The 27,861-nt window shown below is 40.9% G+C and overlaps 1 protein-coding gene across 1 annotated transcript in view; it reads right to left on the reverse strand.

Moving 5' to 3' along the window:
• LOC118420084 (transmembrane protein KIAA1109-like) overlaps positions 1 to 27,861 on the reverse strand; it is an 81,070-nt gene that overhangs the window by 19,150 nt on the left and 34,059 nt on the right. Inside the window, exons 34-62 of the mRNA XM_035826788.1 lie at positions 27,522 to 27,528; positions 26,689 to 26,913; positions 26,079 to 26,276; positions 25,699 to 25,869; positions 24,484 to 24,651; positions 23,996 to 24,105; positions 22,835 to 23,373; positions 21,764 to 22,288; positions 19,510 to 19,778; positions 18,122 to 18,199; positions 17,270 to 17,363; positions 16,391 to 16,465; positions 15,654 to 15,863; positions 14,925 to 15,126; positions 14,374 to 14,463; positions 13,808 to 13,900; positions 13,244 to 13,384; positions 12,493 to 12,621; positions 11,224 to 11,344; positions 10,719 to 10,789; positions 9,399 to 9,585; positions 8,295 to 8,509; positions 5,926 to 6,124; positions 5,469 to 5,528; positions 4,887 to 5,083; positions 4,213 to 4,352; positions 3,541 to 3,664; positions 3,044 to 3,159; positions 2,071 to 2,184 (exon numbers count right to left, since the gene is read on the reverse strand). Of these exons, the coding sequence (XP_035682681.1) occupies positions 2,071 to 2,184; positions 3,044 to 3,159; positions 3,541 to 3,664; positions 4,213 to 4,352; positions 4,887 to 5,083; positions 5,469 to 5,528; positions 5,926 to 6,124; positions 8,295 to 8,509; positions 9,399 to 9,585; positions 10,719 to 10,789; positions 11,224 to 11,344; positions 12,493 to 12,621; positions 13,244 to 13,384; positions 13,808 to 13,900; positions 14,374 to 14,463; positions 14,925 to 15,126; positions 15,654 to 15,863; positions 16,391 to 16,465; positions 17,270 to 17,363; positions 18,122 to 18,199; positions 19,510 to 19,778; positions 21,764 to 22,288; positions 22,835 to 23,373; positions 23,996 to 24,105; positions 24,484 to 24,651; positions 25,699 to 25,869; positions 26,079 to 26,276; positions 26,689 to 26,913; positions 27,522 to 27,528 (4,868 nt within the window). The remainder of the gene's footprint in view (positions 1 to 2,070; positions 2,185 to 3,043; positions 3,160 to 3,540; positions 3,665 to 4,212; positions 4,353 to 4,886; positions 5,084 to 5,468; positions 5,529 to 5,925; positions 6,125 to 8,294; positions 8,510 to 9,398; positions 9,586 to 10,718; positions 10,790 to 11,223; positions 11,345 to 12,492; positions 12,622 to 13,243; positions 13,385 to 13,807; positions 13,901 to 14,373; positions 14,464 to 14,924; positions 15,127 to 15,653; positions 15,864 to 16,390; positions 16,466 to 17,269; positions 17,364 to 18,121; positions 18,200 to 19,509; positions 19,779 to 21,763; positions 22,289 to 22,834; positions 23,374 to 23,995; positions 24,106 to 24,483; positions 24,652 to 25,698; positions 25,870 to 26,078; positions 26,277 to 26,688; positions 26,914 to 27,521; positions 27,529 to 27,861) is intronic.

Raw genomic sequence — 27,861 nt, forward strand, 5'->3', positions numbered from 1 at the left:
TTTGATCAATGGAGTACCAGGCTTCCCCAGATTTATTCACCCAAAGGAGTGCAGAGAGTCTTGCCAATGAAAACATTAAACGCGTCACTGTTTCTGCTAATTGTTCTACGTCATGAGTATTACAGCTATTCACAACATATAATTTATGTATTCTATAAAATAAATGTAACTTTGTTGTGTCATGAGAACATCTTAAAATGCTTCTGTGAAGTTTTTAACAGGCTAATGAAAACAAGAAGAGTTTACAAGGTTTTCTTTGCAGTTGTTCACCAACACCGTAGAAATGATGAAGATGTTGAAAATTAGGTGCAAATGTCAATCCAAATGGACATTTTTAAGTTGAGAATATATCTGTAGTTTTGGTGTTGAAATTCTACAATATGAATCTTTGCACCCCCACCTAACTCCTTCTGCTTTTCCCCCTACCCGTTCACCTTTTCCCCCGGACTTCCCCTTAACCCCCGCTGTACTTCATCTGTGCCCCCGTCATTCCTCTTTACCCCCGGTGTAATTCTGCTTTTCCCCCGCCCTTCTGCTTTACCCCCAATGGCCGCCGTCAACCCGAATTTCACGTAGTCGACACGAAAATCGCTCAGAAAGTAACAATAACGGTTGCGCCACGGAACATGAAATAGCCTATGCTCTAGTACACATTCTGGGCCACCTTTGTGCCAAGTGGCGTTTCACAACCCCTTCCCATTCTGAACTGAAAAGCCATGTGCCGTCAGCAGCGCGTCGTTTGTGGCGCTCCACGTACATAAATGCAACCTGGTGGCCTGGGTGGTGGACCGCTTGAGGCCGGGGTTTTGCGGCGTTTCAGAAAATCATTAGGCTTGGCATCAAATTCAGGATCTTATAATTCTTATAAATGCAATGGTGAAGTGATGGTGACAATATAGTATGGGAATGAGGTACAAAGAGAGTGCAGAATCAATTTACTAAAGACAGGCACAGAATGCGTACATTATAAGGGTCGGAATCGTTCCATGTATACATGTAGCATTTGAAGTTTTCACTTGATGTAACAGATCTTCATAAAATGTCTGCTGCGGCATCTTTAATACGTCACGTCACGTATGCTGTGGTTTCAGTACCGTGCGTCTGTATTTGTGTTTGTGAACAGTATAACTCAAGGAAGGGTGGCTGGATCTTTGGCACGCAGAACGTGTGGGAACAGTCGAAATGCAGCAGGGCGTACAATACATGCGAGTAACAAGAAATGTACGAAGAGATCTCGAGCCCATGATATCTTGGTACTAAGGGACTGTAAATGGACACATAGCGAGTTTGTAAAAAAAATAAAGGGTATATTATGAAATGTACTCTTTCTTTACTAAGCATACCGAGAAGTCACAGTGAGATAAAAAAAATAGTTGGGTCCCACTATGCTGGCCGGGCTGAGACGCATTGCCTATTCACGGGCACGACCTTGCTCCTCGGATCGACACGGGGACTTTCACCTGCGTTGTTTCCAACCTTGGCCGGTGTGTCCCTCTTTAAACAGAAGAACCTATTAGTCCTGGGCTCCTGGGTAACCATATCGGTGCCGAACTTAGCGAGTCGCCCGATCGTCATAGCACAGCGCACCGGCCTCAAGCGCTCCACCACCCAGCCTCCAGGAAGTACTGTACATGTAGTAGTCACAAACGACGCGCTGCTGACGGCACATGGCTTTTCAGTTCAGAATGGGAAGGGGTTGTGAAACGCCACTTGGCACAAAGGTGGCCCAGAATGTGTACTAGAGCATAGGCTATTTCATGTTCCGTGGCGCAACCGTTATTGTTCCTTTCCGAACGATTTTCGTGTCGACTACGTGAAATTCGGGTTGACGGCGGCCATTGGGGGGTAAAGCAGAAGGGCGGGGGAAAAGCAGAATTACACCGGGGGTAAAGAGGAATGACGGGGGCACAGATGAAGTACAGCGGGGGTTAAGGAGAAGTCCGGGGGAAAAGGTGAACGGGTAGGGGGGAAAGCAGAAGGAGTTAGGTGGGGGTGCTTTGTGGAACACAAAGCCTTTAATGCGATGAAATGGGTTGATGGCCACAACTGTTCCCAAACACGACATCTCACCACTTGCGTGCAGATGAGTCAAGGGAAGTGAAAACAGAATCATTGAGAGGAGTGGAGGGAGTTGACGGGACCAAAAGCTCGCCATGCAAACCATCTACTGCTTCGGTGCGGGGCCTATAGGTGATGATAAAGACAAGGACACTGCCACATTATTTACAATGCACAGGCATGCATGAACACGTACACATGAACCAGCGGTAAGCACGATGAAGGGTTGGCATCTACACATAGAATTCTATCAGCATAATGGCAACACCAACTCTACTGCTATGATCCAGAAATGAAATGCAGCCAGCGATCTACAGCAATGAGCTCCAAGCATGTTCTAGTAGTCTTGTTAACAATGTCACCCACATTTGACAAGTGATTTATAACTGTGTTTGTAGTTTTTATTTGGAAAAAAGTCTGGAATCTAAAAAAGTCCATTGGAAAACAGCAGTAAAATTGGTGCAGTACCAAATGATATGAACACACCAAATGTCCTTAATCATCTATGATTTGTGACCTTATATCTCTGCAAAACTTACCAGAAATTCCGTTGCAACATAAGGACAAAAATTGAAGAATTTTAAACATTAAAAATCAAATCATAAACATAGAACAGCGTAAATGTAATGTATTCTATCTAAAGCATAATACATGTACATGCAAAAATCAGTGCTAATATTATCATTAGTCCTGCTAAGACAATGAAAACCAAATATAGGTGATAAATCTGAAAAAAATTATTGAAATAGAATCTAGGAACCAACAAGATAATATAATTTACATCATATGCAGAGAATTAAAAAAAAAGTGGATGAATACATATTGAAGTTGTAACTAACTCTAAAAGTGAGATAAAAACAATGATGCATAAGGCATATTTGTGATATAGTGTTCCAATAAAATTTGCTTTATGATGTACAATTTGTACAACGACTAATCAGTTTGACACCAACAAACTCCCAGCATCGCACACATGCAGTCTAACCTGTCTCTGGGAGGCTTTTTCTTAGCGGCAGCTCCCAGCACTGCCCCGTGGGACTTGGTGCGCCGGTGGGAGGGCTTGTACCCCAACCCCCACTTGTCCTTCAGTGATGTAGCATGCTGAAAATGCATAGTTGTCCTATATCATTAATTTTACGCTTAATATCATAGTTCTTGTAAGTATTAAATCTTCACAGATCTTTTTAAGTAAATAGAAATAAATAGAAATAAAAAATATATGCTATTTTTTGTATATCCTGTCAATAAGAATATTACAAATGAATATTTTACTATTAATTTGAAAAAAGAGGAGTGCAATTATATCAAATGGTTTTCAACTCTACTGCATGGCAGGTTAAAAAACATTTTACCAACCTGATAAATTATTCATGAATCATATCAAGTGGTCGTATTATTCAAGTGGTCGTATTTATTATTTGGTTATCACTTCATCTCTTTTCGTGATGAAATTTTACTAAGAAAGACGTTGCTCATGCTTACCCGAACACTTGTCCTGCGGAGTTTCTCGCGTACGTCCCTGCGGAAGTCGTAGAAGACGGCTGCCTCAAGCTCCTTGAGCCGCTGGGCCTCCTGAGCGATGGTGTCCTGACTCGCACCCAGCTGTCTGTGGGCAATGACAAACAAACATGGTGTTTTAGTGTCTGATCTCAGCAAACATCAGAAAGATTTAGACAAGACTTTGGGGATTTGCCAATTTACATACTAGGCACAAGTGCTTCAATTTAGCACTTGAAGGTAGGATCTCACAAGCAAGCCATAGATATTCTAGATGGTAGGTGACATTATCTGTAAACTTGTACTGTTTTTCATATTCTACAGATAAGTTCACCATACTTCATGTAGGCAATCCCGAAGTAGAGTAGGCAATACTAAATACAATGTCTCCACATAAAAAGTGGAAAATTAAAATTTTCAAATAATATCTCTGTCATTACTAAATCAATTGTAGAGTAATATGTATCATTGGAAGGTTTATTACACTTTATTCATTGACATAAAATTTACCATGATCCTACATTTTAAGCTTGAACACCAAAGCTGCATTGCAAAACAATAAGGACAAAATTTACCAACCAACACAGTGTCTGACATTGTTGACATGTGTACTACTAAATAAATACACCTTCTCCATAGTATGTAAAATACACCTACTTCAGGTCTTTCACAATCCTGGCCTGCTCGTTCATCTGCTGCTCCATGAAGCGGAAGCGGCGCCGATATCCGTTCTCCGCTTCACTGGCGCTGCCTGCGAGCGGTACTGCCAGGCTACTGGGCCTGCGGGCCAGCTGGTCCTGTCACACAAGAAAGTTGTCTGTTTTGCATACCGGGTTAACACAAAGGTTTGTACTGAACATACAAAAATATCATTTTTTAAAAGTTTCTAAACACATCCGATTTTTTGGATATAGAGATTTTTATTAGATAGTGGTACATTTCTAACAATACTGCCTTCACAGGAATCCAAAGAAAAAAAAGAAAAATCATCCCATCCCATCCTCTTTTTGTTCTGCTCTAGAATAATCTCATTTCTTTGATACAGAAATGTTTCATCAGAACTGTATTCATAACTTTAAGTACAGAACTTTCAGTGCAGAACTGTAACAGAAAACAAAAGAAACAATAACTACCACCCTAGCCTCCTCTGCCTGCTTATTTTGTTGATGCAGAACCTTTTGTTTAATGCTGGTACATTGGTAACAGTACATCCTTTATCGAAAACAAGAGAAACTACACATTTACAGTTGCCTGTACTTCAGCACCAAGGACAGTGATTACATTCTTTCTGAACAGAAAAAAAACAACCAACAAAAAACAAGGAAAACTACCATCCCAGCCTCGGCCTGCTCTGCCTCCTCTGGCAGCTCTACATCCTGGTCCTCCATCCCTTCCTCCTCCCCAGCGATGGCGGTCAGCGTGTTCCCCAGGGCTGACAGGCACTTCCCGATGTTGGTGTCCAGCTGGATGTCCAGTCCACACATCTTCCACAGGATGTCCAGAACCCACTTCCCACTGTTACTGCCTCCTACAGTAGTGGACAGGGTAAAATCAGTCCTTCAGTTGAGCCTCATTCACAACCTTTCCTTCATCAAGATTGGTGTAAGGTTAGAAGTAGCCTGAAATCATTTCTATCCTTGCCTTAATTTGCTCCTCTGATTTCAACCTGAGCCAACTATGACTTTCCCATATTTGATTTTTCATGATTTGGCAGGCACACATTACTTTTTAAGACTGGTAGACAACCAATTACCAAGCAAATATCACATGGACAGTACAGTACTCATAATTTCATGTTTTGCTGTAAAATTTGGGCTACATTACAAAAGTATGCTCACAATAAACGCCTCGTGTCGATCCTATAACATATAGTACTTTTTGGTGCACAAATATACAAGAAAAAGTTTTCGTACCAACTGTCTGAAGTCCAACTGTCTTGGAGCAGACTTCATATGTACCCTCTGGCACAGTAACTGGAAATAAAAAAGTGATGGTTACATAGAACATAAAGAGTAAGACCTCTTGTCTGGAGCAATCATCCCCAGTCACTAATTATTTTTCCTCAGTACGTTGAGTGGTTTTTGAGGTCAAGTTTGACATATATTTGACTACAATCAAAAAGAGAGTAGCCCTTTCTGATGTTAAACAAATTGTATATTACTGCATGAGCCCTCTATGAAATCAAACTTAGGATTCACACATCAAGTACCAATGTTACATATTAACAGCTGCCTGTATTTCAGCACCAAGGACAGTGATTGGTGCTGAAAAGGCCTTCATGTTTTCAAAACCACTGTTGTTGGACAGTCTTAGTGTCTATAATTGAAGGGTTGTCTTTAGATGAAGTCTATGGTTTAAAATGAGTCTTACATGCATTCATGATGATGCCTTCAGTAGGATCGGCCTTCCACTCGTCCCAGGATGTTTCAAAGTCGTCGGCGAAGCGGAGACAGAAGCCCTTGACGTGCCCGCTGCAGACGAGAGCGTCTCGCGAGCAGGCCGTGATGAGCGAGCTCTCCAGCGTCAGCACCAGGGCTGCACCGGGGTCGTAGTCTAGGGTGGTGCTGGCCTGGACGGGATGAAATCATTACCACACACAAGTGTCACCCTGTATTCAGGTCTTGAATGTAATTCTTAATACAAAGTTTGAAAGTGAAACAAAAGCAAAATAAGGTTAGGAGAAGCAAGCATGGGATGATGACAACCCTAGTGAAAAGTATCATCAGCTGAAGGCTAGCAATGCACTGAATAACAAAGTTCTTTGCACACAGTCAACTATTTTCAAATATCTGTCACCTTCTTCAGGGCAATAATGACCAATTCTACAAAGTTCTACAATGCAGCTACATGTAAAAGAATGCAATCCCAAATGTTACTGACCTACATATAGCTGCAGTGTAAATTATAACTTGCATTACTGAGGAGATGAGATGGTCATTTAAACATCAGCTAGGCAAAAACAAAACACTCTGATGTGTACAAACAACTTTGTTATGTGATGATGAGAATTGCTTGTGAAAGTGGCTGAAAAACTAGCTCTGTGAGTGAAGTGAAGTGGATTCAATTGCAGTCAACTGAAAGTATGGCAGCATTAATCGGCAAACTGTGGCTACTAACTAATGATAGAGGTGCATATACACAGGCATGTCAGCATGTCACACAAAACTGCAAGGGCAAAATATGCTTTTTAGTGTTGTGAGGGCAAGGGGGATTGGGGTTGGGGGCACTGCAGCTGGCATTGTGTTGGTAGAGTTTGAGCATGTTTCTTCCTGAAATGCACAAATGGACAAAATGACATTGTGTAGAAAAAGGATATAATTGTTACTGTTTTTCCATTTCTATTTCACAGGATATGAAAAATAATCTTTTAGTTCGGCAGTGACTTTCATACGATTTTAGATGCTCTGTCAGAAAGCCGACTCAGTCCAACACGTAACTGGAGGGGAACTCCTTTTATTCTTCTTCCTAAACTATGTACAACAGTGTCTCAAACTATGACAGCATCCAAGATCACGCCTGTTTGTCAGGGAGCCTCTGTCTCAACTGCCTCTTGACCTACTTCCGACTCTATCTTTAGAAATCTGCAGGCCGGCTCAAATCATTCTAGATGACTCCGTCACATGCTCCTAAAAGCTTACTACATATTAAAAGATGGCAAATAGAAGATTTGTTTTTGCAGAGGCATGCTAGACCCATTTTTTTGGAATGGAACGTAAAAAATCGGCAAATTTCTGCTGGGGCCTAAGGCTCTAACCAGCATCCTCATTTAATCATTTTGATGCTATTGTTTTGCATATGACAGAAAAATGTGAAAACCATTCCAGCAACATTGATGGACAAAAACTGGATGTCCAAATTGGAATAAAATGACAGAAATTTCTACATGATGACGGGAATAATGATTCTTTGTAGGATCTTTGAAGAAAGTGCTCAAACTGTACCATACTTGCTGAAGTGGTCTACTTACAAACTGACGGGGGGTTCCTCCAACTCCCAACATCTACAGGGTGGGAAAGGTGGGCCCATTCACATACACAACTTCATACAGTTTCACAATTGAACAATAAAGTTCTCTCTCCAAGCAACTACATGAGGTATCTTTCTGTGCAAAATGATCTATCATAAGCAAACCCAACTTCTTCAAAATATGAAATTTTTCAACTGACAACCGACTTTTTGATAAATCATGATAAACATGGTGCTATAAAATAATGCAGAAACGTTCGCGGTTCTTTAATGTACGCGTTTTTTACAGTGACCGCTTCACCGCAAACTTAAAACCACCGCAAACTTTTTTTCATGGCAGTAAGCGACTACAGTGCATGGTGCTACCACAAACTTAAAACCACCGCAAAAAGGCCTTTTTCCTGCCACCGCAAAATTAAATCACGAATGCATTTACAGTAATTCATGGTAAACACGGCTACATGTACATGTACATTTGGACAGGTGAGAATTAACAAATTCTTTATCATCTGCAGTATACAATCATTCTTACAATAACCTACATGTATATTTAACATTTCCCAATGTTACAAATACATGTATCCAACACTTTGGAAAAATAGTGTGTTTTAAAAATCTTTAGCACAGCACCCCAAATGTAAGCACAGTTTACATGGTATACATGCCACATTGTATACTGGGGCATGTTGGAATGAAGATCTTTTTCATGGTGGCCAATACATGTAACCTGGTGGAATTTTGTCAGCAGATGTTAAATCAACAAAAGCACTCACCTGTGTTCCTGCGTTATTGACAGGTAGACAGATGCCCAGGTCGTTGACCGTCAACTGTAGGAAGAGCGTGCCGAGTGTGGGAGGTCCCTGGGGACTGATCTGAGGCAGTATGTCGATCAGAGTGCTGGTGGCTGCCTGGACCTCCTGGTTCAGAGCCATACGCTGCTCGTTCCAGTACTCGTACGCATTCTTGTAGTTGAGCCACACTAATACAGCTGAGTCCAAAACACATTCAAATTTTTATGTTACAATTTTACAATTATAAGACCCTAATTAAGTATCTTCACCTTGTCGAAATCCACAACAAGGCAAAGATACTTGATCCCAAACAGGATTACTTTCTAAGGGGAGTGAAAGAGGCCATTTACATCAGAGCCCGCCAACCTTCCCTCAACTGAGACGGGGGCCGATACCGACTGCCAATCACCTTTGACCCTTTGCTGACATCACACTTCTAGTCCAGATGTGTGACTTAGGCTTTGGATCATTTCAACTTGATAAGGATCAGAGGACTGATTGTTGGTAGGCGCTTTATTTTGTGTACAGATAAAGGGTCTTAAAATTGTAACATAATGTTGACTACCATCACAGATGAACTTACATTCAAACATTCCAATATTTTTAACTTTCTGGGCTGTCAAAAATACTTCAATACTAAGTAAAAAAAATTGTGCGTTTCTGATTACCCAACAGAACCTAGCAAAATCCTGCATGCCGATGCTGGCCTTATACCTTTTATACCTTTGCCAGGACTTGGCTGAGCAGTGGCAAAGATACAAAATTTCAAATCGGTCTTCTTGTATTTTATACTCTTTTGAAGCTTTGTACAGTCCATGTGAGAATATGTAGTGAACCTTGTACTTCCTTCTTTACCCTTTCATAGTGATTGTTTGACAATGTACAATATATATCTGACAGTGTATAATTACAATATGGTATTGAAATACATTGCATTTGTTGGATCACTTTGGCTGAAATAAATAAAGAAATAAGATAAAAAGATAAGAGAATCCTGCCCTACTGATTTAATTTTTTTAGGACCAAAACTTTTTTGGCCTAGCAAATTTTTTTTGGTGGGCCTGAAGAACAACTCTGTCCACGCACCTTTGTCAAAAGCAGCTGGTTGTACATAGAAGATGGGTCTGGTGAGGGTGATGAGGACTGCAGTCTTGTCTTCAGCCATCCCCCGACTGGTGGACATTTCATCCTGCAGGGCATTCCGCAGGCCAATCCTGGTCTTGAAGTATGCCATCTGGTGAAACTCAGGCTCCGCCTCCTCAAATATCTGGTTCTGCAGGGGTGAGGCATGGTTGATAAATGCACAATAGTGGCAAAAAAATATTTTTACCTTTTACCTGCAGTTGTTAGTGTCACACATGGTCCACCCATTGCCTCCTGACATTTCCAAACCTTCCACAGATCATGGTCGAGAGCTAGACATTAGTGATTTAATCTGCAGTGCAGTGGCTGAGAGTTTGCGTAATTGTATTCTGTGTTTTTCAGTCAGGAGTAGTCAAGAAACAAACTGGTAGCCTGGTATCTACCTGTATTATAGCTCTGTCCTCTCGGCAAATTTGTGGAGAGGACAGAAGAGACTCGGGAGCAACAAGTCATGTATAATACGGCTGGATACCAGGCTAACAAACTGGAGCTCTAGTAGGATGGACTCCAGGCTATGCCCAACCCAGTGCCAACCTTAGGCTGTCATGGTGTTGTGTAGTAGACCTGGAGGTCCCGAGTTCGGTACCATTTGTATTTTACACGACCTTCCTCACTTCATACGGATGTAAAAATGGGTACCTGACTTCAGTCGGGAAAGTAAACATACTACCATTACCTTCTGTCTGCACTTTTTATGTGGCATTGTTAAAATAAGTGACTTAACTTGAGTGCAGTGCCACATTGTCCTGGTCTGTCCAAAAGCAAAATAAACAAAACAAAACAAAAAAAAAACCTTGGCTGGGAGTGAAGTCGTGGGAAGGTCTTGACTGTGACTGTGGCTTTTGAAATACACAACTTTAACTTGATGACCAGATGCATGCAGGGTTCTAGCCAGGATTTTATTTTAGCGTAGTGGGAATGGCATGGTAGCAAAGCGACTAATCAGGAAATTGGTGTGGAAGGGGGGGTCTTGGTCCTTCCACAGTGAGATTTGAAGATGTAGAGTTAAAAGTTAGGATTTTGGGGTCAGTTTTGAGTGGCATATCATCATTTTTCATTGTTCAGACATTTATTAGTCATTGTTGAACAAGCAAATGACAGCAAAGCACCACTACACTAGTTAAAAATTAGCGTAGTGGCCCTTATTTTAGCGTAGAGGTCACAAATTTTAGCGTAGTGGGCCACTACGCTAAAATGCACAAGCTAGAACCCTGGTATGTTTGTGTAAAACTAGCTACTGCAAGATCATGAGATAGGACTAACCCCCACTAGCTGTCCCAGTGCCAAGTTAAGGTCCACATGGGCCTTTCCAAACAGCTTCAGGTGACTTCCACCTGTAGGAAGGAAGGAAAGGTTAAAAAATGATGAAGGTTCAAACAATCCAACAAAACGGCAAGAGTTTTTAGTCCAGTCTCCCCTTCCAGAAAAAACTTTGGAAAGATGAATTTCTTGTACTCGTAGTGTGTCAAGAAATAACGTTGCCACCTAAATTTCTTGCAAATTCACCTGACAAATATAAGACATTTAGAGTAACTTACACTGAATGAATTGCTAACAATGCAATATCTGGTACCCTCGCAAAGCTCAGTCATACAGTAGACACATATATATACTATTGACCTGAGCTTTGGAAGGGTGGATATTTGGATATCTTCTACAACTTTTCATTCAATATTTCATCATTTTCCCATATAAGCAATGATAACAAAAACTTCAAACTGGAATGGTGCTTTACCAAACAGTTTAAGAAGACTAACTGAATGCTCACTTTTCTTCAGCTGACCATTACCCTCCCCTACTTCCACCATGTTGGAGAGCTCTAACTCCACAATTCCAGTTTCCAGACGTACAGCATTGGACGTCGGGGTGGTAGCTGTCACTTGGATGCCCTACAGGACAAACATTACAATGTATAGACTCATAGTTTAATAGCATTTTGATTATTCATATATAACAAGCAAAAATATGATTTACAATTACACCCTGTGGAATATGTCTTTTACAAAAAGCTTATGATTACATTACCAAAAAGAATTACGTAGAAAAAAAACACCACGATTTGGGTGGCTACGGTGAGTCTTTATCAGATCCTTATCATCCAAAACAAATTGTGAATCAGGCCACAAAAAATTGTGAATCAGGATATCACAACACTTCTTCTAAAAAATAACAACACCGACAATGACAGGGGCCATGCAGCTTCTGTCATAGAGTTACAAGCGTTAGATGGAAAGATTGTAAGAAGGCCGGCTGTTACATGGACCACAAGACGCACAGTGACACAGCCAGGTAAAGGAACACTGATGCCCCCATACCTGTCGGTGTTGGGAGCCCATGGCCTTGCCACGAACTCCACATCGGGCCTTCAACAAGAAGAGCGGTCAAAGTGCAAGAGACAAGGAGGCGTTAACAGTGCCTTTGTGGTGTGCATTCTTATTGGTGGAAAAACAAGTTTGAAAATACAGGCTAATAATCTGCAACTGTCATAGCAAATCAATGTACCGTGTGCAGTATTGGTGTGCATTGTTAAAGATGATGATTATATCATAGAAAAATAGATGACTTAAAAATGGTCAAATTGTAACCATAAAGGAAAGAAGAGGCCATAACCCAACACTTTTTGTCTATGAAAAATCTGATGTCATGTCATGATGATTTTTTACACGCCATCGGGGCCAGCAAAAAATTTCATTTCGAGCACATGATATTTAGTATTTTTGCCAAATACTTCAGGAAAAAGGTGGCACAGACAAAAGACCAAATTTTGCCAATTGATCTATAACTTGCCCTTTCTTTCTATTCTGTTAAAACATTAAGGCTTACAACTAGATGTACAAATGTCGATCATCTGCCAAGTCCCTAAAAACAAAAATTCTACATGTAGAAATATCAACATTCTAAATCAAGCTGACAGAAATTTGCTGGATAACAACAAACAAAAGTCCATTTTGTGATTGTTACTGATGGAAGAAAAGAAAGAACACAAAAACAAAGGGAGCACCTGCAGTGCATTATGAATAGAGGCTTTTGTTCTCACCTTGAGTCTGAACTTGAGTGAGTAGAGGACCTGTGTGGGCTTGTAGGAGTCGCTGGATTGGATGCGGTCCATCCAGGGGGCCACAGGACGCTCTCCACGTGACACCTTCTGAACTACGTCATTCACTTCCTACAGTTAAGAAAAGTGAACAGAAACACTAAGTAAAAGGATATCTGTCCATCAGGACTCCCATTCTTGATTACAGATTTTAAGAAGTCTAATGGGGATTATAAAACAGTGTTCAGGGACAGTATGGTTCCTTCTAAAGCTATCATAAAAAGCAATGATCATTCTAATTTACAAAGGGCAATGCCAGCGTATTAAATTGAAACACATATCCAGTCTACATCTGCACGTCTTCTGGCACATAAAATAATAACACAGTTTACTACAACTAATACATCCATTGGTCTCCCACCAAGAACAATTCAATTTTTTTAAATTTTTTAATGACTGGTTTTATCACTATTTTGTAATCAAGCTACAATATTCATCACTTAACAGCTTCAAAAATCTTTTAAGAGTTTGCATGGGTGTCTACACCCTATTAGAACTTATTTGTGATATTCTTATACAAAGGTGATAGACTGCATCACTACATCATGTAGTAATGTTGGCCACTTGTCAGTACTGTCTGTCCTCTAGGTTACTAAACATTTAAAATTGTACATATTAATTAAAAAACATTTAAAATTGTACAAAATTTTTGTAAAACAAATAACATCATTAGGATGATCCCATTCTACCTCACCTTCATGAAGACCTTCTGCACAAACAGAAGATGGTTGAGTAGGTCTGTTGTCAGCATGTGTTCAAAAGAGCCGACCTCAGCCTGGGTCAGCAGGTAGCCTGTACACACTGACACCATACCAGGGGCAACTGTGTTGGGAACCTACAGAATTAAATATTACAGATTAATCACAACAAGGATTTGAAATTCATTCTTTGGAATAGGTGCTAGCCTAAAATTAAGGTGTACAGAAAAAAATAGGACTGCACAACATGAAATTCTACAGCTAACTTCAAAATTGTAAACAAGTATTTACAACAAAGGTTTCATTCTTTTTTTTTCTGAAACTAAAATAGCAAGAATATCCTGTATACTAGTGTACAATATACTCTACGCAAAAATCTAACTGCACAAGTTTGGTGCACACTAGATCAACACTCAGGTCTAATTGGGAGTGCAAAAAAGTCCATATGCATTCAGTATTTGGCGCGCTGCACAAAGTGAAAGCTTTCTACATAAGCGGAAGCACTAAATGATATACAAGTACAGTCCAAAGCACTTAGGTGGCTACAAACTCTACCTAACCTGTATAGTCTTGGTCTTGTAGCTACCAGAGACATGGATGGGGGGTAGATCCACACTGGCTGAGGAGGGCAGGTTGTACTCCTGATGGACAACCTGGAGAAAAGATAGTAACCAAAGTACAGTCAAACCTGTCAGATGACCACTGTTATACAAGGACCACCTGGCCAATGTGACCACTTTAAGGTGGTCCCTTAGATAATCTTTCTTATTGACACAAATTGTCATGATTGAGGAATCCTGTCTACTGTCAACTTAGGAATCCTATGATTTTGTAGTGTCCACATGTCCACACAGACTCTATTGGCCGAGTGGTCTTCTAACGGTGCCTGTGTAGGAAATAAATAGAAATACTATTGGTTCATATTCTACCTGTAAAAAGGGCTAAAACTCGATGTGCTTGGAATTAACAGACTCTGAGGTAATGATTCCAAAAAATTCTTGTGGAAAAAAAGCTCTAAATGTACTGCTATAAAGAAGAAGTGACAATGGCATGCAAGAACTAAGATCATGTTGACATTATATTATGCAAATTAAAGCTGATGTTTAAATAAAGATACACTCCTTACCTTGGAGGCAAAGCCGAGAGTATGCATGGGAAGATCTATAGTGAACCTGGCCTGGTCTCCTGTCATACCAGAACTTAACATTCGGGAAATCTGGGGGAAAAGGCAAAAGCAGACCGTCACGTGAACATCAAGACAAGAGAACAACAGCAGAAAGATTAAACAAAACTAAGAATTCATTCAATCTCAAAAAGCTCTAATTGTTGTGAGTGTCACTGGAAAGGATATTTAAATGAACAACCTATCAAGATCTACCAATTAACAGCAATGAAAATTTATTTGTACTATTCATCATTGCCACCACCAATGCAAGACACGAAAGCAAAGAGACCCTTGATTTCCCTACTTTTTATCCAAAGTTTGCATGCGGTTTTCCCTGTAAATTACAACTGGATTATTTTACAACTACATCATTTAAATGCAATTCAATCTCTACAACTGGATAAAAAACGGATATTTAATTTCGGACGTTTCGAGTACAGCTAACTAGAAAAACTGGTTGAACCACTAACTTGTAAAGATTTTATGCGTTGTAATACATTGTACGTCTTTACCTTGTATTCAGCCTTCAGTGAAGGTAGCAAAGATGCACCTATGGCCAGTCCATCCATGACAATCTTGAAGTTGAGTAGGAAGGGTTTCTTGGCAGGCTGCTTGGCTCCTGGGGGAAGGTTATCTATCTCTGTCAGGGGAGGCAGCAGCTGCTGTGGGGAGGGCTGGCTCATGCTTTCCAGGTTACTAGATGAATCTGTGGACCTAAAGCAGCAAGGTAGTAAAATATATTGGGTTTTATATCCATAGATCAAGCTTTGAAAGCCAAAAGAATAAAACTGTAGGGCTTCCTTGGATCATCTAAAGATTTTAGTTAGCTATCATGTCTGATCAGCTTAATCATATATTGACACAATCAACTGTTTTGTGTAGTCCTTGTTTGTTTTTAATAAGGGGTAGATATTTATTTACTTATTTATTTAGATATGAATGATTTAGGTTTGAACACATGCTGTACAACTGTAGAATTGAACCTTTTGCACATGCTATAGTGCTATATGTTTAAGAGGCCCCTTACATATGCTATAGCTGTAGATAAAATTCATGTCTGGCTATGAGAAATATGTCATAGCTAAGTTAATGATGAAGTCTTATTTGTAAGTATAATTTTAGCTTAATTCTAAATGTACATCTGTCCTATTCTAAGGTGCCACTGATTTAAGCAAATTGCTTGAGTACTGAACCACTGTATATTATTGCTTTTATATCATGCAACACAAAAAAACCCTCACCTGGCTTTGGGTTGCCTGGTAAGTTCTGAGATCTGCGAGGACAGCTGTTTGGAGCTGCGCGTGACGGTCCCGTGCAGGGCGACAGGGTGCTGCGGGATGTCCACGTCAATCATCCCCACATTCAGAACCCCCAGGTTCCGCTCCTTAGACTTTCTGTTGGAGCTGGTGTACATGCACTGGGACCTGTTGATCTTAACACTCACCACAGTCCTGGGGGAAGGAGGAATCGTTCAAAATTACACAGAGCTTTAATTTGCAAAGTAACTCTCTTATTAACACTTAATAGTGCCATGCTTTTAGTTGCAGTGTGTTTGAATAAATAAAAAGAAATGAACATCTAATAAAGGTAGAGAAAGTGTTTGTGGTTGTTACATGACAGCTTATGCATGAAATAGTGACACAACTGAAAGGAAATGCTTAACTACTACATCTAACAATTCAGCACTAAGGACAGAGCAACCGTATGCTTCTTCACAGCACCACCACATGACTGTTTACACCCCTGGTAAGTTTAACATGAAGCATTCCACAAGAAAAAAGACAGATACAAAACACAGAGTGATTATGCATCGCAGGTACAATGTGCTAAACAATTTTAACAGAGACACTGGCGCACACATTTGCTAAACTGGTAAGTTTGGTCCCCAGGCTTTGATGTGTTGTTTCAAACTTGTGTGAGTTGGACCATCACCAAATGATGTGAACACTCATAATGTAAACAAGCACTCTGCATTTACCTCTTACCCCTCCAGGGTGCAATTGAATGGCAAAGTGCATGCAAGAGAGGCACAGTTGTGGCATAGTTAGCACAGCTGAAAACACATTTTAATATCAGCAAATTGCTTGACACAATGTTTTTTTCAAAGCACACTTGGTTTGCCGCAAGCAATTGCATTCACAATGTAAATCCAGCATGTAGACTTTAAAGAAAACAGAACATTGGTTAGTGCTTTACAACTTTTTGTCCTTCATTACTTTGTAACTACAGTACTGTACTTGTGTATTTTAATGCTATAGCATAGTTGGAGAGGCAACAAAAATCAGTCAGGAAGAACAAATAAATGTACTTGTTCAATCATTAAGTGTGAGGAAAAGTGAGAAAATGCAGATGTTACATGTACATGTATGACTGCATATTGTTTAACCTTATCATGTGATTTTATCAATGGTGTATTCTCTTAAGCTAAGGGCACAACCTGCCGTACGCGCAAATAGGTGCTGTCTCTGTGCCAAAACGTGGGGAATCTTTTGGGATCCGTAAGTGGTAAGTACCGCCTCTGTACGAATGCGTAGAGAATCCAACGAATTATGGAGGACGCAGACACGCCGTAGAACATAACATGCAGGCAAAACTCTGTGTGCCATCGAGCTGCAGATTTATCCCCTGTACGTGCCAGTACAGGCGATGCAACTGCCCTGTACAGCCTGGACGTTTTCAGAAATACATGGCGGACGTGGCCTAAAAAAAACGTACGGACAAATTGCAGGTACGGGTTGTGCCCTTAGCTTTAGCTTGAATCATTGGATAATAAGCTTACAAACTGGTAACTAGATTATTCTACAGTACGTAATATTTGACTATGACCTGAGTAAATACTTGTTTAGAAGTGACTTACTGCATGGCAGGATACAGGCCTTCCAGGATGGCCAGCTCTGTTTTCTGGACATGGGCTGTGATGGAGGTTTCCACAACATGCTTCCGCTGGGTGCCTGTAGTCACAACACTCAGTGTTTAAATGGTTGGTTTCAAGTGGCACAGTTCATTTACAACATCTGGTACTGTCAGTGACAGATTACAAAGCTGTAAACTGTTTGTATTTTTTTACTTTCATTTTAGAACCGATTGAAAAATCTGATTGTTAACAATCCTTGCCTTTTCCTACATACATGTAACTGTTATATTTCTGATAAATTGAGATGATAATAGCAAGACAATATTTTGCTTACTGTTTTGTTTAACTGATATTTTAGTAAATCAGCCCATCAGTAACAGAAGAATCATTTCTGATCAGCAAAATCTAAGACAGGGGTTTCAGATACCATGTATCTAGATTTGGCTTCAGATAGATTTCATAAAAGATAAAAGTTAGGTATCTGGCTCCCCCCAATCATAACCTCACACCTAAATATTACTCAACAAATAACAATCTAATACTTTCACTGCATAATAGTATTAGTAAGTGCAAATGTAAGAAAAATGTACCAGGAACACGTAAAGTAATGCCTTTAGACTCAAGATAACATAAATACATGTAAATCAAATATGTTTTGGTCAGTTAAAAAAATCACTTCCAGAGTTAAAAAAAACCTTGAATATGGACAAACCCTTTGAACCCAAATTAGTTGTACTGAACAACCACAAAGATCCAAATGTTTTACTAGTTGATATGAGAAATTGTGTTAATCTAGCACCTTATTGGAACATGAAAATGAAGTAACATGTTAGAATCCACATTCTGCAGTCTTACTGAGTCTATATGCTCCTGGTGACATGATCAGACCTGAGGCTACTATCCGTGAGTTGTTTAAGTCATGTTCAACTGAAACTGAAATAAAGACTTCAAGTTAAACAAGTTGGAGTAAATTCCCTCTTAGTTTTCCATCTGCTATGTAAACTTCAAGAAGATCCACGCAAGTCTCGGAAACTAATTTCATGAGCCTAGGTCATTCTGTGATCAAGACATACTGAGCAGACATTTAAAATTTTGAAGAGTTTTACAATAATGCTTTTTAAGAGTCACTGATTCAAGTATCATTCTATGAACTCACTTATACGTGACTGATGAACCTCTTCAATGATAACGTTTTTCAAATTGACAACAAAAAATTATCAATGGGCACTCATCTTTGATTGAGAATCACTTCTATGTGCTACTCATAACATACAAATGTATTTAGAAACTCAAAAGGGCAAAAGATTGTGATAAAATTTCATTCAATATCTACAATCAAAAACCATTCTGTTTAGGGAGAAGCACCTATTAATAACTTGCTGTTATACCGGAGTAGTACATGTTATGTGTACTTTAAAAACGGGTTGGCGGAAACGGCTGCCCGGTCGGTCGGCGGAAACCCCTGCCCGGTCCGGTGTGGAGGTTGGTTTGGGGGGTTTCGAGTATTGCATACAGCAGAGTAAGGTATCTAGTGCAACTGCGCCTTCTTGCAGCAGAAAGCATTGTAATCTCAATATTAAACATACTCTCATAGAATAAACGTATACAAAACCGTGTCGGAATGTTGGATAGGGTTTTGGTTGGAAAACGGCTGGTAGTATTCTGTATCCAAATTACGACGTGCGTAATCGTGTACATGCTGTAAATCCGATTGTAATTACTGCCGTATTTACGGGGCGCTATCATGTGGAGAGCGGTCGGTAATTTTAAGAATATTCATCTTTTGAATACCGTGTAGACGGAATATTAATGAGAACATAATTGATTATTAATCAAACACTGAAACTGCAATTCTTTGATTGATCACGATACTATTTTCTCAAATGTCGGAAATGAAGAAACCCGCAGATGATAAAGATTTAACCAAGGATTTAACAAAATGTGTTCGTGGCCAAAGCACTGAAAGTCAGCAGAATCCCATCCAGTCTCAGAGCGGCTAGAGCCCAAATAACACAGCGATAAACAACGTGGCCATGGTCGGCTCGAGAAGATTTTTTGATTAGCAATTAATCTTCAACACGAATGACTCATACTCTGATCAATGTTGTTTACATTTGGTACACTCGAAACCCCCAAAACCAACCTCCGGACCAGACCGGGCAGCGGTTTCCGCCGACCGACCGGGCAGCCGTTTCCGCCAACCCCTTTAAAAACTGCCTAGTGAACATTTGCTTATGGTTTACCTTTCATCTTTTCCCTGTGACCCACAGAGGCTTGCATTCCTGTCATCTCAGCCTCAAGGTTCAACCCTGCAAACTCAGCCAGGAGTCTCATCTTGGTGACCCCGACCGTACCAACCAGGTGGATAGGGGGGTGGTCAGACCCTACGGACGAGATCGTCAGCAGCCGGTTCAGCTTGTCTTCAGCTGTGGGACTCGCTGGGGCCGCTCTAGGAGTCTCTGGGACTGAGGACTGTTGGCCACTAGAGGTCAGGTTGTCCTCAATATTGATTCTGAAATGAGTCATTGTATCATTTTATTTGTATGAATTACTATCAATCTTAACTATATATATAGAGAGAGGGTACAACATTACATGTAGTCTACAGTACTTAAAGATGCTACTCCTAGTGGGCCTGCATTGCATCTTCATCATCACATGTTGCAGCAAGGTTTCATTTGTAGGTAACATAAAAAAGACAGCGACAGCATAAACAGCCAAAGTAGTAAATGCATACATTCATAGGAGACAATACTCTTCACGAGGAGTTCTCAACTGTTTATCTTTTATAATCTGTTGAGCAACCAAAGATTTGACAGATCACTCAACAAACTTGAATATTAAGAACCAAATATTTTCACCCTTCTGCGTGTTTTAATCTTTGTATTTTTACATCTACAGTCAAACCTGCCCAAGACGACCACCCGGGGGACCGGAAAAAAACGGTCGATTTGGACAGGTGGTCGCTGAGAAGAGTATCGACTCAAAACATGCCCGATGCAAAGTATAAATGGTTTCCGTTGTGTTAAATGGCAAATAGCAAGCACACTGCACGTACGAAAACTTCGGATGCGAGGTCTTCAATGTCAAATACAGCACGCACACTGTAAACTGTAAATTTAACCCCAAGCTTTTATAGAGCTTTTATTCGACACAGTGTTTTAAAGCTCAATATTTGTACACTAACGTTTTAGACAGTAACGGAACTTTGATGCTGTCAGTTACCATACAGGCCTTTATGCGTCGCTGTGTTCTTAATCGCCGTATCTGAAATAACTACGGTGCACCTTTCAAATTCGATGCCCGGTATGTCCCGATAGCGTACTTACCCACGGGTACAGTACAGTTGGACAAAAGCACTCACACAGATCTTTCTAAAAAGGTATGAGCTTTACAGATATTTCTTAAAAGTATGAGGCTATATACGTTTCAGCATTCGTTCACTTTATAATGATATGGATTAAAAAAACAAACTTCTGTAACAAGTAAATTCGGATTTTCTTACAACGAAATTACAGTAGACTGCCCCATTGACCCACCCATTGACCGCCGGCATCTTTATTCTAAACATAACATCGTAATGGCAGTCAAAATCCGACGCAAACTGGCTGATTTCGGCACAAAATCGCGCTAGTTATCATAAAAAATCGATGAAAACCTCGATTTTGAAAATGATGCGGTCGTTATGGGTCCCAGTTTGGGCCGGTCGCGTTGGCCAGGTGGTCGTTGAGAAAAGGTCGCTTAATGCTTACGTCAATGGGGAAAAAAATCGGGACCGAGAAAAAGCGGTCGAAATGGCCAGATGGTCGCTGAGAAGAGGTGGTCGCTCTGGCAGGTTTGACTGTAGTACGAGGGGCGTGCAATTAGTAATGGTCCTGACCCATTTCCCATAGCAGGAGATTAATGAAACTTGGCACAGTTATTAGTCTTTCTCTTCATAGGAATCACCCAGAGTTATGCATTTCTCCCATCGTTTGATGCAGCTCTGGACACCGATTTTGTAGGACACCCCAGGTTGGTCCTCCAACTGATGCCTCATCAATGGCACAAGAGGGACGACCAGGTCTGGGAGCTGTTTCCACAGACTTCCAGCCACGTTTGAATTCAGGATGCCAGCGTTTTACAAGGTCATATGATGGGGCATCATCACCATAAGTTTCATTTATTTCATCAAAAGTCTTCTTTGGTGTGTGTCCTTTCAAATACAAAAACCGGATCACTGCGCGACACTCAACTGGTTCCATTTCACACCTGGTCCATTTCGCACCTGACTAAGTTCAAACACCAGTAAATCAGAAACCACAATTAGTTCAGAGCTGTCTTTTGCAACATAACCCATAGAGATATGAATTATTACACAGACAAAATTTCATTTAGATCAGACAACTGGAAGTGGGTCAGGACCATTACTTATTGCACGCCCCTCGTATCATATTCCATCATGTAATCAAGTGTCACATACATGTAGATCCAATTTTGGTTGATGTACAGTCTTACCTTATGTCCTCAGCCTTATCCTTGACATGTGACAGTTGGAGGCCCTCTGACACATTGGAGTACAGGTCAATAAGATGGTACATCGTCTGCCAGCACTTCGCTAAGGTCTCACTCTGTTCTGACGATGATATGGACGTCTCCTCATTGATAGAGATGGCCGCGGACTCCTGTGAAAACTGTCTGTGGTACCGTAGAGATTTTACGATCCGCGGGCTGGCTAGTCTCTTCTTCAGGCTACTACGGCTCCCCTTCAGGGAGGGTAGCCTGGATCTGTGTGAGAAGCTGCGCTTGGGTTCGATGCTGACCTTCCCTTCTGAAGCAGTGCTTCTCTGGCTGTCTGTTCTGACGGGTGTCTTGGGAGGCTGCAGCAGGGTGTCAGCGCCTGCCTGGCTGCCTGACTCAGACTGCTTACTGGTGCTGGGCTGGGACTGGGACTCCCCACTCTGCCCACTCAGGTCAGAGCCGTGGGAGTCCTGTTTCTTATGGCCAGGTCTGTTCACAGCGGTGGCAGCAGAGACCATATACCTGCAAGAAAATTGGAGTCATACACAGATACCATACAGTTTTCCTCACAGTGGTCAAGGCTTGTTGTACAACCATTGGCCAAGCAGAGTTTGCATCTAGCAATGAAAAATGACATTAAGTTGACATATCTTTCTTTCTTATAACCATATTACATACTATTAGTTTTTCAATAGCAAGCCTTGGAAACATTTTCAACTGGACTAATCAAACAGTAAAATGCAATCCTGGTGGTAACAATTAAAAAAATGCTGATCATTTACCAATGTATGAATGATACTGTTTGCATTTTTTTTAAAAGTAATTCTTATTGATTTTCAAAGAAAAGGCACAATGAACAAACAAGCCCATGCATGGCACTGTGATTGAAAAAAAAAAAGGGCCCAACATAATGAATGGAATTCTAACCTGGTGTTTTTTGCTATTCTGTCACTAATGTAATATACTATGAGCAATGCTTTTGCCTGTAAGTGTAATATTTTCAGTCTTTAATGTAGAGTAATAATGATTTTTGAAACAATGAAACAACTATGCACTGTTGTCACCCACCTGTTGACTTTCAGCTCTGTCTCTGTCTGTTTGATGTGTTCTGTCATGGCGTAGAACTGTTTGGCTAGCTGTAACAGCGCCATATCCACGTGCTGCGTGATGCCCTCACAGTGTGCGCTGAAGAAAACCTCCACACAGTTAACATTGTCCTTGTTGAACTCTATACTGGCAACGGTAGACCTACGCCTGCCTTGGTTCCCTGTAGTCCCCTCATTCTCAGTACTGGTCTGATGCGAGTCTGACTTCTTACCACTCACATCCCTTATTGAGGACTCCACAATGAACTCCTCGAAAAGCAAAGCCGGATGTTGGGGCTTCATGTCCAGTAGGAATCTGGTGAACTTCTTCTCAGTCTTGGGTTTGCCTTTGGGCTTCCAAGCAGCAAAGCCGGCCGAGTCAGCGTCCACGATATCGACTCGAAGACTCTGCAGTTTGCCTGTGAGCGCGACGTTCTTACTGAGGAGCTTACTGACATCAGGCATGGCGCTCTGTTTCTGTGTGTCGATGCCCAGGCTACTGAGGAGGGGCTGGAAGATGACCTGAAGGACAAAGAATCATGAATACAACAAGACATTATTATTATAAGTTTTGATATAGGATGGGTAGTTTACATCAGGGCCCATCAAACATCTTGGAACCCTGACAGTGGTAGATTCCGTTTTCCCGCTACCTTTGACTCACTCCTTACATCATCATGCTTCAAGTCAGATTCGGAAATTCAGTGCAGTGAATCAGACATCTGATTTGACTATGCCTTTACTCTAATTGCTAACAGAACTGACCAGACATTTGAAGAAAGTGGTCAAGTTCAACAGAAAATTGTACGGAAGTATGGAATCTACCAACACAAATGGAACGTACATTTGTACCATATAGAATGATAAAATACACAAAGTATTCTAAGGAAAAATATAGGACTAAGCAGAAAGATTGAATCTAAGTACTCTTCTTTGGCTGTACATGTGTACTATGCTGTTGAGATATGAGAAGATGATTGTGAATCAAATTATATGAACTACACATAAACAAGAGAATTACTGTACTTACTGTAGATGCCATCTAATGAGGATGCCCCTACTGTCCTTAGGCAATGAGATTTATTCTAGGATCATGGTTGTACAGAAAAACACATTTTTGAGGAAAAAGGCATTGCTGCCTAACCTGTGGATCAGCCAGCTGTACAGTGTTAGCCATGTGTTTGGGAGACAGGCTGGGGTTACTGGTCACACCTGACAGCTCACTGTGGTTGTCACTGGCCAGGGACTGGTACCCTAGAAGGACAAACAGCACAATCATGTACAGCATTAAAAACTAAAACCTTTCATCCTGAATGTACATGTAACACCCTCCAGTTTTATTCTGGAGTTCCAGTTTTATTTTCAGTCACCTTACATTCATATGGATCAATGTCGTAAGGTTTAAGTAAAAAATCTGTAAGGTGACTGAAATATGGGAGGTCCACCCATAATAAAACTTCAAGTAGAACTTGACAATTGAACTTGAGGGTGAAATGTGAAGTAAGCTAAACTAATCTTTTACCTCCAAAATCAAGATAGCCAGAGCTGCCTAGTAAGTCTCATTTTCAGCCTATCATACAGACTTGTTCTGCTGCTGTGCCTTCCTCTAAGACTCAAGCTGTGGACCCTCACCTGAAGGCTGATTGGAGATAGTGCCGGGCCCTGCCGTGCTGAATCCCCCCATCTCCACATCATGCATGGGGACAGACGTGGAGCGTGTGGCAGCCAGGCTAGCAGACATCCAGCTGTACAGGTTAAACTCCTTATCCAGGGTCAGCCGCGGAATGATTGATGCTCCACCTACAGAAATACCGTTTTATAACCTCCTGCATGCTAAGACCAGAGACTAGAAAAATGGGGCAGACTGCTTTATCTGATTAGCACTAAGCACTTATGCAAAAGAGTATGGGGAATAGACCAATCGTACACACCACCCACCTCTGTGAAAATGCATAAAAAATGCAAAATAAAAACACAGACATGCAGATATTTGACAGACATGCAGCCATTGCATTGGTTGATCCGCTAATTACCATGCTGTCATTGGTTGAACAGGTAATTGTGATGGACAATTAGGATCAATGTATTGATTACACACACTAGTGTAGCAGCTTAAGGGCTATACAAATGTAACAGTGAGGGAGTGTGAAGGATTTTAACTTCTTTAAAGTCAATGCTAGGATGCCAAAGATGGAGGACATATAGTCCAGAGTCTGTCAAACTTAGTTGAAGCTTCTATCAGGATACAGACTTCCAGATGCCTTTGACCCACTATGTATACTGTCATCATTTTCCACAAAGTGTCAAAAGAAAGTTGGCCATTTCTGAGGATGACTACCTTACTGCAATAAATATTCCAATGTACTTTTATGGTCACAGTTTTCACTGTGACAACTGTACCTGAACTTATCATTACTGATCGGATACTATGTTATGAATAAATCGGCAACTTTTTTTTTCACATGCACCTGCCACCATTGTGAACATTTTGTTTCAAGAACAAGTTAAATTTTCTCAGACCGTGAATGTTTGGTACCGAGAAGACAATGTGACTTACAGTATTATGCTCTGCTGAGAATACATTGACCAACCTAGGTTTGTTCTAACAACGTAGAATGATGTCTGTAGACATAAATGTGTTACTCATTTAAGTCATTACATTTTATTTCATATGTTTTTTTGATAAAGTCACACAAACTCTTATCGCATAAAGATCGGTGACCTCATACCTCCATGAAATATTAAGAGCTTTTGTAAGTGTTATGTAAATGACTTACTAGGGGGCCCCAAATCTAATCATTGGTCTTGGTGCACGTGGCAAATGCAGTAAAGGCAAGAGACTCTTACTTGCACGAGAGAAAGAACCCTTCAGCTTCCTCTGGGGCGTGTTTGGCCCGCTGGCATCCAGACTGTCCACGCTGCCCATGACATGGCTGACCTGGCTCTCGTTACGGTTTCGCCGGAGGGATCCTGTGCTCGACAGGGTGGCAACAAGAGGCACAGCTTGTCTATTGGCATCTATTACAAAATACAACAGATACGAGAGGCTATACAATCAATTACACACTGTGCACAGTTACCTCCTAGACTTGGCTGTGCTGAAAGTAAACATTGATCTTTCTTTACAAGAGTGTGTGAAAATTAAACATTCACAACTATATTAACAAGATTTAGTGTACATAGTTCTTGCCACCATAGAAAACACTAATTTGTGATATATTCCACACCTCTAGACTTTATATCACTGGCAGAGTCGCCACTCTTGTATGTGTCGGCTAGGCTCATCTGAGAGTGTTTCTTGTCCATGGGGAGACCAGTGCTGTTACCCACTCCGGAGAGGTTGTCTATTCCAGATATCCCTGCCTTAGCGTCAGCACCAAGCAAGAAGGTGTGCTCTGAGGCATCATAGTCTGTCTCTGGGAATCCTAGAAAATATCAGACAATAGCATGAACAGCTCCTGAAACAAGAGGTTACTAAAAGTGCCCTCTTCTATAGTACATGAGAGCATAATATTTTTAGGTTTCATCACAATGCAGCTTATATCTAATTTCTACACAGTGTGATTTTGCTCCCCCCCCTCTTCATTCATGAACAGCATTCGTCACCCCCTGTAGTGTTTGTACCCCCCGTGACAACTGTAATCCATGTTGTGCCTGGACCTCTGGTACTATGCTTGCCCCATATAATGTATGTACTCTCAAATGTCTTGAGCTGGGTTTCTGACTTTGGGAGTAGACATGTTGCTCCCGTTCTATACATGTATTTGGTAACCTAAAAGTTGCCTTCGGGTCTTAATATAACACCAAATGATGTGTTTTGCACTGCCTATAACCCACCCTCTCCTTGCTCTCCATCCTTCCCCTCAGAAAACACTTCGTCCCGTGTCTCTGGTTCCAGAAAGGTGACAGTGAACGGTGCCAGTCTCCTGCGATTGGTGAAGCCCATCCCTGCAAACGCCGATGTGATGACTAGGTGCTTCCACTGACGAGTCAGAGCAACCAGGCCTTTCTCCAATGTGGACAGGGGAGGGATGGAGCTTGTTTTTACTGCGTCCTCAATTGCTGAAAGTCACACAGAAAATGAAAGGTGTTGTAATTCACAAGGAGCTCGAAGTTTGCCAGCTGAAAAGCAGGTTAGGAAAGTATGCAGTGTGCACAAGAAATATGGTTGGGTGAGAAAAACCTCTGGGACTCTTCTCAAGCCAATGGTAATTATAGTTGTCCATGGAACAGTGCAATTTTCAATTAGTGCAATATATTGGTTTTGCCATCTCCTTGTGCAATATGCTTTTAAAATTTCAATACAGCTTGTATTTCTCAGCAGTCGACGCACACAATTTTTACAATGTCTTACCTTGCGCCCTCTTTAGGTATTTTATGTCTTTCATCTTGTATTTGTATGTCTGTCCAAGACTCAATAAAGATGATTCTGAACTGTATTCTGTATAGCTGGATATAACAGCCCTTCAATGGAACATACCTGCTTTGCAGTTACCTTAGAGTGACCTGTCACACCTCACCTTTAAATTTGCACATCTACCATCAAGTAGTGTTTATGAAACATATGAAACTCACCTGTGATGTCAATTTTGTTGATAAGTTCTAATCTTTTGTGTCATGACCTACATGTAATTGTTTGCAGTAGTTGATTGGAAGTGTATGGAACTCACCTGTGCTCTGTGGATAAGAGAACAAGAAGTTGCTTTTATGTTGTCATCAGAAGGAAACATGTAGTTGGTACATATAGCCAAAGACTTCTCTTCAGAAATGAGAACTATGCCGGTTGTGATAAAATCCTAGAATAATTAGGACTGAGCTACTTCCTATGCCTCTTTTATTAAGCCCATCTCACAGTCAACATGCTTTGGCTGTACTTGTTGATTGCTATACAAATAAAAAATCCCAATCTATCCCATCACATTGGATGGACTTAGGCACACCAGTTGGTCTCTGAAAATACCCAGAGAACACTGGCCTTGTCACCACCTAAAATTTAGAAAGAACTATAAT

The sequence above is a fragment of the Branchiostoma floridae genome, chromosome 7, assembly GCF_000003815.2.
Source record: "Branchiostoma floridae strain S238N-H82 chromosome 7, Bfl_VNyyK, whole genome shotgun sequence".
Classification (NCBI taxonomy): domain Eukaryota; kingdom Metazoa; phylum Chordata; class Leptocardii; order Amphioxiformes; family Branchiostomatidae; genus Branchiostoma; species Branchiostoma floridae.